This window comes from Merops nubicus, unplaced genomic scaffold (genome assembly GCF_000691845.1).
Source record: "Merops nubicus isolate BGI_N331 unplaced genomic scaffold, ASM69184v1 scaffold869, whole genome shotgun sequence".
In the NCBI taxonomy this organism is placed as follows: domain Eukaryota; kingdom Metazoa; phylum Chordata; class Aves; order Coraciiformes; family Meropidae; genus Merops; species Merops nubicus.
The window spans coordinates 34,678-45,803 of record NW_008630161.1 but is presented as its reverse complement, the minus strand read 5'-3'; the positions used below and the strand labels follow the sequence as shown (position 1 = coordinate 45,803).

The 11,126-nt window shown below is 42.9% G+C and overlaps 1 protein-coding gene across 1 annotated transcript; it reads left to right on the top strand.

The window, feature by feature from the left end:
• Nucleotides 1–606: 606 nt before the first annotated feature.
• HAO2 (hydroxyacid oxidase 2 (long chain)) lies at nucleotides 607–8,322 on the top strand. The gene is made up of 7 exons (XM_008947178.1): nucleotides 607–737; nucleotides 1,505–1,656; nucleotides 2,488–2,771; nucleotides 3,140–3,355; nucleotides 5,155–5,313; nucleotides 6,962–7,031; nucleotides 8,267–8,322. Exons 1-7 carry the CDS (start codon nucleotides 607–609, stop codon nucleotides 8,320–8,322), a joined length of 1,068 nt encoding a protein of 355 aa, XP_008945426.1.
• Nucleotides 8,323–11,126: the final 2,804 nt, after the last annotated feature.

Below are 11,126 nucleotides of genomic sequence, written 5' to 3'. Positions count from 1 at the left end.
ATCTGTAGAAAATACTTTGTTTTTCCACAGCACTGGCCTTGACAGTGGCTTGCATTCAGAGTCTGGACATAGTTTCACAATGCACTCATGCTGCATCAGGTTAGATGTAGACTCTGTATTTACTTCCAGATTTCATGAACTTGAATTTAGTCACTGTGATCCATAACTAATTGTTCTGTCAGGGAGCCGTCCTAAGGGGGAATTCAGCAAATGATGTTCTGGGACAACCTTTGAGGAGAATTAGTAGAACAAGCTAGTTTTGAGATGGAATTTATGACAGAATTACACAATTGCTGTGTCTTAAAATAGCAGAGGACCTAAAATGTCCTCTTCAGACTTCTGTTTAAGACAGAATAAAGAGAGGCACAGAGATGTAAGCTTCTTCCTACTCTTATGGCTGCATCTGCAGGTTTTCCTCATGCTAGGAGGGAGGACGAATGGCAAGACAGACTGTAACAACCTCTCAGTCGTTCTTCTAGAGGACAGATGGGTCCAAGGTTTGCATTAAGTGGCACAAGAACCCAGGAAGAGAGAATGACAGTTCAAGGATCGCATTTCCATTCCCTGTTATTCTTCTCTTCAAGGTTCCCAGAGCCTCCCTCAGCGATGGCCATGGTGTGTGTTTCAGACTTTGAAGCTTATGCTAAGAAGTATTTACCCAAGATTGCTTGGGATTTTTTTTCAGCTGGAGCAGATGACTGTAGCACGCGAGATGAAAACATCCTGGCATATAAAAGGTAATGTGAGGAGGAAAAGAGGGGTGTTGTACTGGTACCTTTTAAACTGTGATTTTGTGCAAGTGTTTTGGCTTCACAAACAATGATTCTTTAAATCTTGCCCTTTCAAGGTGGTCCACAAGCAAAATACACTTACCTGAATGACACACACTCTGTGTTCTGATACTAGCTTGAGTAGGACACAGGTTGTATGAGGCATAAGTGATGCTGAAGTTCCAGGCAAGTGGTAGGATGGGGTAGGTTAGGGTAGGTTACAGTAGGATAGGGCAGGGTGTGGTAGAGTATGATGCCTACAATAGAATGAGGTGCAATGGGGAGTATGTGGTGAACAGGAGGAAGCCTACGTGTAAGTAGCATGACATTAGGGGAACATGCTGCAGACAGTGAGGGAGAGGCACAACGTACAGTGAGGACAGACATGCAAATGGTGGAGTGAAATTCAATGACCTGGGACTGGGCTGCAAGTAGAAGCAAACTGTGGGATTGGCAGTGGGAGGGTGAGCTGGTGAGCTGAGGTGGGAAATGTAGAATTGATGTACTGTGCCCAGTAAGCAGGAGTGTGGGAACTTTTCAATGAAAAGCAGCAATGGCTGAACTGCTGGTTGAATTGATCTCTAAAAGTGAACAGAAAGGACAGAGAGCCTTTGTTGTATGCTGTTGTTGTTGGCTCAGGTTCCTGCACTGTAATAGGTAAAGGAAGACCTGATTTCCATGAAATGTCAGAAAAGCCATTGAACTATCCTGAAGGGGTTTTTTTTGTCTTACAGAATTCGTTTCCGGCCACGTATGCTGCGGGGTGTATCCGTAATGGACATTAGGACTAAGCTTCTGGGAGCCGAAATCAGCTTTCCTGTAGGCATCGCCCCTACCGGCTTCCATCAGCTAGCATGGCCTGATGGAGAGAAGAGCACAGCCAGAGGTACTCTTCTGCTTTGTTGACATGGAACAAAAAGGGGCTTGTGGAAAAGTGTCAAGAACCTGTTGGGATGACTTGAAGTATGACAGAGCAATATCTTAATGCTTGAAGGGGCAAACTCCTTTCCCACTTCCTGACACCCTTTTTTTTGTGGATGACCCACTTGAGTCTGGTGACACAGAGGACAGGGGAAGCCATATAGACTTTCCTCTACTTCTCCAGCTACCACTATTACAAGATGAGCTCTGTGGTGGCTGCTGCAAACTTAAGACAGCAACTGTGGACACATTTCTGGTGTACAACAAGGACCAGACAGGTCCTCAGTGCTGCACCTCTAGATAGGTATAAAAGTGGTGGATGGGACTCAGCATGTAAATTCCTTGTTAGTGGTAGGAACAGTGCGTCTCTTGGAGAAAAGCATAGTATGTCTTCCCAAATTCTGTGGTAACTTTGGAGAGGTGACCCTTCAAAATTCTTTTCCTCTCTGTGTTTCTGTGTACACTGAGAGCATTTGACAGTGCATTCCTATGAGGACAGAGTCATAAATTTCCTGCTTTTTAAAAAAGATAGTTGCAAAATGAAAACACTGCTTGGTAAATGACGTCTCCCTTCCCTGCTTTCTTAACCACAATCCTACAGCACTGCATGTGAAATATAGCCATTTTCAACTCCAAGAGCCTATTTGCCAGTTGGTAGAGCAATGTGTTTGATAGGATATAAGGAAAACATGACTTCAGGTGCCCTATGCAAACCGTATATAAAACCCTCGTGTAGCTGGTCTCTGGCAGAACCATTGAAATGACCTTGATCCTGACTTTCCAATACCTCCCACAGCAGCCAAAGCGATGAGCATCTGCTACATTGCCAGCACATACTCCACCTGCACGCTGGAGGAGATCTCTGCGGCCGCCCCCGGTGGCCTCCAGTGGTTCCAGCTCTACATTCACCGCAACAGGGAGGTTTCCCAGCAGCTGGTCCAACGGGCAGAGGCCTTGGGTTTCCAGGGCCTCGTCCTTACCGCGGATCTGCCCTACACCGGCAAAAGACGCGACGATGTCCGCAATGGTTTCCGCCTTCCTCCCCACATGAAACTGAAGAACTTGGAAGGAGCCTTTGAGGTTTGTAAAATGAACCTGTCCTTTCATTCACTGTGCTGGCATGTACCACATGAGACAAAAACCACTGGGTAACTGCTGCTTTGGCATCTGCTGTACCCAGGGCGTATCTTCTCCCATTCTGGTTCTGTAGCGTCCTGGCTTGACCTCCTGCCAGCCTGGGTTCTGGCTTCAAAAATCCCAGTCCAGCTTCCTTAGAGACATTGATCTCCATCCCCACTGTAATTATTCTCCTCTGGAGACACGTGCTTTCCAGAGCTGATGAATGTGTTAGCACGTTTAATTAATCTGTTCTAGGGCAAGGAAAGATGTCAAGGAGCCTCTGTATTGTTACAGCTCAGATAAGGCTTCCTTCTGTCCTATGGCTGTAGGGAGATGACCGTTCCGAGTACGGACTGCCACCCAACAGCTTGGATCCTTCAGTCACCTGGGACGACATCTACTGGCTGCAGAGCCTGACCAACCTGCCCATCATCATCAAAGGCATCTTGACAAAAGAAGATGCGGAGCTGGCAGTGAGACATGGAGTTCAGGGAATTATTGTGTCCAATCATGGTGGAAGGCAACTGGATGGAGGGCCTGCCACTGTAAGTAAGAAAATGGATGTCCCATGAGTGTTTATTGTGTGCACATTTGTACTAACCTGGGTATCTATATGTTCATTTCTCTATATATGCTTCTAGTGGACTTGTGTGTTTGTTGCATGGCTGTGAATGTGTGCAGAGGTACTTTAGGTTTAAACTACTAAGATACATGCCTTGGCATGGGTTACCCACTGAAGTATTTTCTTAGCTTCTTGAGAGGGTTCTGTAGGCAGCACTGAACCTACATAACTGCAGATAAACTACTGGCCTAAGACAGTAAAAGGTTTCTGCCTATGTCTTCATTAACTGGTGCGGCGCATACGTACTCTTTGCGCACTGCAGCACAAATAAAATGAAGCTCTGGAACCAAAAATGTACAAACGAGAGCATAATTATTCTCATTGTTCAAGTCTGCCAAAACAGGCACAAACAATGCAGCTAGATTTAGTGAGAGGTCTGCTTGCATATTTGCAGACTCAAGTCTAAATGGGAATTTATTGTCTTTCATGAGCCAGAGAAAGGATAACTTATCTGAAGAAAAAATTCCCTCACTTTTTAAGCTGTACAAAGTAATTGTGGGTTGTCTGGACAGATGTGTATTTCACTGGTTTAATTTGTCCTCTGTCAGTTTTTCCAATTGTTCTTATTTTACAGTTCTGTATTTCATAATATCTTTCAGACTTTCTTTTCTCTGTTTTCCTCTGTAAAATAAAAATAGGTACCAAAGAATTCTCTTCTATTCGATGTCAATGTTGACAATAGTGAATTAAAAAAAAATCATCTAAATGCTGAGGACATAATAATGGAAATGGCATCCACATGAAACTGCTCTTCTGCCTTAAAAGTTTATTCGCATACAAAGACAAACCAGTAGATACCTAGTTGAGCTCTGCTAGTCCTTCGATACCAAGTCTGACAGCAGCAGCTATTGTCCCTGCTTTTGCTGAGCTACTCTTGGAAAATTTCAGCCTGAAAGTTTTCAGTCTGTAAAGCTGAAAAAAATTATGACCGACTGGAAAAATCTACTTAGTAATCTTAGTTATGCTCTACTTAAAAAAGATGAAAAGAAGGCAAAAGAGACCTTTGGGTTTGCTGTGAAAGGAGAGTTAATTAGGTCTAGGGCAATGTCCTGCCACTGGTTCTACTGCCTTTGGGACCAGAGCCAGCATCTCTGCGTGGTGCTGCCCTGCACCACCAGCCTGGCACCGTGCTGTGCTCTGCAGAAAAGACTGAAGGGAATCAGGAAACTTAGACCGGAGGAAATGATGTGTTGACTGCACTACATAGCAAATGAAATCCTTCATAGCTGCTTTAGGGGGTTTGAGGAGGCTTTTGACAGGTGGTCACCAGGGTTAGGTTGAAGTAATTTAGTAGTAAGTTTAGGCAATTTGGACAATGGCTGGGAGAAGTTTGACATCAGCCTTTTTTTACAAATATTTGTATCATTTATCATTGTCTCAAATGAAAGCAAGATATTACTGACAATTATTTCCACCGAAATGTATTTTTTCAAATCTTTCAGAAAGCAAGCAAAAATGTTACTTTTTCACTTATCAGAAGTGCTATCAAAGAATATCATTATAAGCAGAGCCCTGAAGAAAAGAATTAACTGTCTGGCACCCAGAACAGGGAGCTGCACTTTGTTCTGCAGCTTTTGGTGCCTAGTTTTTTGTGATGCATTGCCACATTTTGAGAAGGTATGTTACTAAAGTATTGTAACCCTGCCTGCCTCTTTGGAATATCTCCTCTTCCTCTTGGACTCAAAAGCTGACCTCAAGGTGAGAGGGCTTGCTTCTTTGCAGGTTGATGCTCTCGTGGAAGTTGTGGAGGCAGTACAAGGCAGAATTGAAGTTTATTTAGATGGTGGAATACGAAAAGGAAGTGACATATTAAAAGCACTGGCACTGGGAGCAAAATGTGTCTTTATTGGAAGACCAGCTTTATGGGGTCTGGCTTACAAGGTGAGTAAGAAGCTTTGAGTTTGTACTCTCCAAGACTCTGTTGTTATTGTTTGAAAGTCATGGAGACAGTTTTCATCAGTGAAGAATCTCACCCACTTATTTGTTTTGTTTTACTTGATTTTAAGTGGAAACACCCTACACTGAATCAAACCCAGACATTTTCCTTGATTTAAAAATAGCACTGAATTTTGCAATTTCAAGCATGATTTTGAAGCTGATAACATTGTTTTATTTGACCTAATTTCTTGGCATTGCAGTTTGGTAGCAAAATACTGTAGGACTAAGGACCTTCAGTGGTTTTGAAAATTGGAGATGAGCTTATTTGCCGCAAAGATGAGCCTAACAATTTTATTTGCTGTCAGCTTACTTGGAAACAATATATGGCTTGGATTCAGCAGCTTCATAGTGGTGTTATGAATTCTTCAGAAATACATAAAAAACTCCATCCCACTGACCTCTGAAACATTTTGGACAAGACTGAGCACAACTGTGTCCTGTAGGTGCCTGAGCATGCTACTACTGTCTCAGTTCCAGATTTGCTGCTTCTTAACTACTAGAATATTTCTGTGATCCAGAGGCAAGAATTAGGCCTGTGATGCAGAAAGTTAATGTAATTAAAATTAAGATGTAAATATACCAGTTCTTTGCCCTGCTAAATTTTTGCTTTTTAGCTTCTGGATTGGAACTTTCAAGGTTTTCTCTAGAAGAAAGAAATATTTATTTTTATGGTCTAGAAATATTTCCTATCTTTTAAATGAGGTTCCTGTCCAGTGATGTGACTGCTGTGGTTTTCAGATGCTAGGCTTCAAGCAAGAAATCACCTAAATCTTCTGATAAACCTGAAAGGGTTGGCAGCACTGTTTCTGTTGCCAGTAAACGGAGAAAAAAGGCCTAACATGAAAAGGGTGGTTTTTTCCACAATGCAAACAGAAGGGAGATGAGATCCTTTTAGTCCAACTGTGCTTTAGTATTATATTCCATAAACTATTCCTGAAAATGTGTCTCAGTGGCATTGCCCTAGCATACAGGAAAGGAAAGGCACAAACAAGCACTGACATCATCTGCACCCAAAGCATTCTTTCTTGCAAGGAATAAAAACAAAATTTAAAAGAAAAAAAATTTAAAATCCTCCAACATTTTACAGAAAGATCAAAATTGTACGTATATTTTATTGGATTTTGAGTTTCTTGGTGTCACTTGCTTGGAGGGAAATGTACAGTGTACTGTTTTTAAAGATGCAGTCCAGTATCTGAGTAAACGAAAGTTTTTAAAGCCATGCCATATATAAAACTCTCACTACTTCATAAAATGCTGTCAGCTTTGTAAGGCCTGACATTTTAAAACAAGCCCGTTAACGGAGGTTAACTGAAAGTTAAGAAAAAAAAACAGCTAGAAAATGTCAGAAGTGAAAAACAGCTTTGTTTTCTTTCCCTGTTTTGTGATAGATATATCACAAAAGGAAAAGCATCTAAATGAATCTCTGATGAGCTCAGCACATCCATCATATAATTTTAATCATCCATCTGTATGAGAGACTGGAACTGGCAGGGACTTAAGGGACTGTCCCAGCTCTCACGGTGCAAGCATCTTGCAGCATTGCTCTGTGCCAGTGCTCCTTTCACCCTGACTGCTTGCTTTGTTGGAGCAGGGTGAAGAAGGTCTTCAAGAAGTTTTGAGGATTTTGCAGGATGAGTTTTGCTTGTCGATGGCCTTAGCTGGTAAGCATTTTGCAGGTTCTTTGTAATTGGTGATACAGACATTTCTGCATGCAAGCCATCTAAAATCAGCAGTCTTATGGATGGGTCAAAAAAAGGGAATCCATGTGAGCTATGCTGGTTCTAGTTGCTGTTTTGCAGGAGATTTTTTTGCTTCGTGTGAGACCATTTGGCATTTCAGCTGCCATAGCAGTGAAGCTTGCAAGAAAGGAGTAGGTTAATGTAGCTTTCTGACACAAAAAGGTGCAAAATGGCTAAGTAGAGCTGAGCAAAACTTGGAATTTCTGTTCTTCTGGAAATTGCATGTTTTTCAGTAGTAAATGTAATGTCTACTAGGGTAAAATGCAAGCATTTCTTTTTTTTGTGCATTAAAAGTTCAGAAAATGGATGCAGAATTTTTCTCTGTGTACTGGAAAAAACAGTCTTTTGGACAGGTTCAGATCTCTGCATCTCACATGCTTTAAAAGCCTTTATGGGTCCTCCAAGCTTTTACTGTTCCTTGTTCTACATTTCTCACTTCTGCTCCTACCTGTAGCTGCCATGTTTTACTCCCTCCTTGAAAAGCAGATTTGCACAGCCCAGTGCAAACTCCAGTTCCACACATGAACAAGTCCAGGGAAGAATTATTCAGATATCAGCAAGGGGTCTTATTCCATTTCATATGGAATAAAATCACAAAATCACAAATTCATGTTTTAGAGATTTTCATGCTCTAGAGACCATGAACTCAAGTGGATAGCAGTGCTGTCAGGGAGACCAGAACTGAACTCCCCTTAGGCATTTCTTAATACCTGGGTTTTTTGGTTACTTTTTCAACTAGTAAAGATTATAACAAGATTTTCTTCCCGGGAAGCTCCATGCAAAAGGGCACTGAACTTGGCATGAGTAGCAGGTTGGCATGTTTTTGGCAGGGCTGTAGAAATTCCACGCAGATTTGGCCAAATAACATGGCACTGCAAGTCTCCATCTCCAGTCATCTAACACATGGCAATCTCCATGTCTTTTCTAGCTACCTTTCACTTTCACAGAAGGCTCCCTGCTCAGCTTGTTATAACAATCTCTTGTTTTCCATATTTTTAACTCTTCTTGGGTGGGAAGCCTAGTGCCTAACCTCAAGGCTGAAGATGCCATTGGGTAGTATCCCACATGGCTCATGCAAGACTAGACTGTGATGCTTTACAAATTTTATCCACAGACCTTCCTCTCTTGCCCACATTTCATTTCTCTATTTCTTTCAGGCTGTGCCAGCGTCTCAGAGATTGGCCGACACTTAGTTCAGTTCTCACACCTGTGAACAGCCTCCTCCAGTGCTCACACTGAGGTCTCAAACTAGACCGGAGAGAGAAAAAGGAGGTGCAAATGTTGAATGTGCAATAAGTATCTGACAAGGCCTTCAGGAAACCCCTGAGGAGATTAGGAAAGGCTCTGTGTTAGCAAAGACCATTGTCTGCTTTTGTGGAGACCAACCAGTTCTTTAACACTTTGTGTAATTGTTACTTGCTTAAATACATTTACCTTAAACTTGCTGTTCCCTGGCATTACTTGTGTTGAGCCTTGCTCCCAAGCTCTGCTACAATGGGCAGCCAGACATGGCAAACGATGTCACTTGGTTATCCTGCCAAGTCTGACTGCAGTTCAAGCTACACACAGGCAGTAAGCGTTGTGGCTGATCCCTTCCATAGCTTGGGCTTTCCTGGGGTATTCATAGCACCGCCTCTTCCTTTGCTCCACGTTAACCTGCCGGGCAGACTCATCCCAGCAGCGGTCAGGACCGAGGCGTTCTCAGAGCACAGCCCAAGTCTGTGGCAGTGTGCAAATAGCTCACCCAGTACCCTGGTCTCTGCCCACGGATGAATGCAGCCAGCACATGCTGGCTGAGCAGGCAGGAGCTGCTGGCACCAGCCGAGCAGCAGGTGGGTAGCCTTTGCTGTCAGAAGATGGCACAGGGGCAGCAGCGTGCTTGCTGCCAGCGCAGAGCAGCACACACCCTTGTTCTCCAAGGTGAAAGAAATGTGTGTCACAGGGAACAATACCAAAGGGGCACCACTGCGGAATTGGGCGTGTGCCTCCTGGGGGCAAGTGCTAAAGCTGCCCTTCAGTTGAGGTTTCAAGGGTAAGCCACTGCCCTTGGCAGACTACCACTTCTGGGGCAAAGAGACAGATCCCAGCAGTGTGGACCCCCTGTTGCATCCTGCTTTGCAGCTGGCAGATGCCCTGTTGCCCACTTCCCTGGCATGCATGGGAGGAGACACACTATCAAGAATCGACCTTCTGCATAAGCCCTACTTTAAATCAGCCTTAAGGAGAGAAGCTACACCCGTTAGCTCACTCTGTTTAGACTGAATTTCTTGCAGAGATAACAGTGTCTGCAGTGATCTTCCAGAGGCCTTCACATGGAGGCCTCTGTCTCTGTTCCAGTAATAATAAACCTTGCCTGGCAGATAAGACTGAGGAATAATACCACATTTAACACTTTGATGGACTTCAAGGATGTACAGCAAGAGATGGAGACAATTGGGTGTGCTCAGTCCTGAGAAGGCTAATGGTAGAGGGAGGGGGGCTCACATCAAGGTCTTTTACTAGTCAGTTGGAGGGAACAGAGAAAATCCACCCCAGCTTCTTGAATGTGTGCAGTAAATGTGTGAAAAGCAAAGGGCACAACTTGCAATGAGGAAATTTCAGTTAGAAATTAGTGGAAAAAAATTCACTATGAGGGTGGTTAGACAGTGCCATAGAGGGCTTGTGAAACTTCCATCCTTAGAGATATTCAGAGCTTGGCCAAGCAAGGTCCTGAGCAACCTTGTATGTTCTGATGCTGCTTTGAGAAAAGGTTGGGTCACAGACCTCCAGAGGCTCCTTTCTATCTAAATTGTTGGGGGACATCACAGAATCATAAAATAAGAGCTGCACATCACATTTGTACCCTGCCATAATAGTGTGTTCCCACGATCAGCTACAATGGAGCTGCAGAGGCAGCACCTGTATCTCTGTGAAAAAGGCTGCAGAAAGCATTTTTTTGAGGGGAAAAAAGAAAGACAAAAGGAGAGCTCACAGGGTTTGACCAGGCTAAGGGTTTATCTAGCAAGCCCACCTGACACTATTCTGAGACTTTGGAAGTTTTCTATGATCTGAATTAAGCCTGTGCCAGTGCCTACCAAAGTCTCATGTCCTGTGTTCTGTATTTGATTGTTGTGAATATCTCTGAGGCAAACTCAAGCAAAGTCAAATCTTAAAAGAATTTTTGCCTGAGGAGATTGTAAACATGTGGGTAAAGGACTAATTAAACTCTGCTGCCTTCCAACATCCCTGGCGTTATGTAGCAGGGACAGGGAATCAGTTTGTTTACAAGGGTAGTTTATCTACAAAATGGATCTAAATATGAACATTTTCCTTTGACATATTGTGCAAATTTCTTTGGCCTTTAAATCTGTAATACACACATCAATTTCAGTTGGGGAAACGCAGTTCTACCTAAAACTAAAGGGAAAATGAGATTAAATGTTTATTTCTAGTTAACTGCCTAACTCATATGCTGACTAATATAGCAAGGAATGCTACAGGCAAGTCTTTCTGATCTTGAAGATCATGTAATAAAAGTCTACAATCACTTTCTCCCTTCTTCCAAAAGAATTTTGGTGTTACTGAAGCAGGAGATACTGTCGTTGTCAGGCTTGAATACACAAGAACATTGAGGGCGCTTAAGGTGGTTATATTCATACCTTAGTTAAAGTGTCTTAACACTGTTCCCCACTATAAGAAGTTATGTTTATTCAGAGTTTGATTCAGCATAGCTATCCAAAAGTTAGTTATTTAAGTCTTGTAGCCTCTTGTCAATATGTAACCAGAAGAGAGAAGAAAATGTTTCCAGGAAGGGACAATGCCTCCCACCCTGATGGGCAGAAGATTTCCCTTAGTAAATATACACCTCAGAGTACACCCTCTTTCTCAGAATTGCCAGCATCTAGGCATTTTGAGCTTATGAGCGCAAGATGGTAAGAAACACATTTATTTTTCACAAGAAACACGTGGATTTTTCATGGCTTTTTGTTCACAATTACTCTATATTTAGGCAGCAAAAGATCCAGTTAAAATAATAAG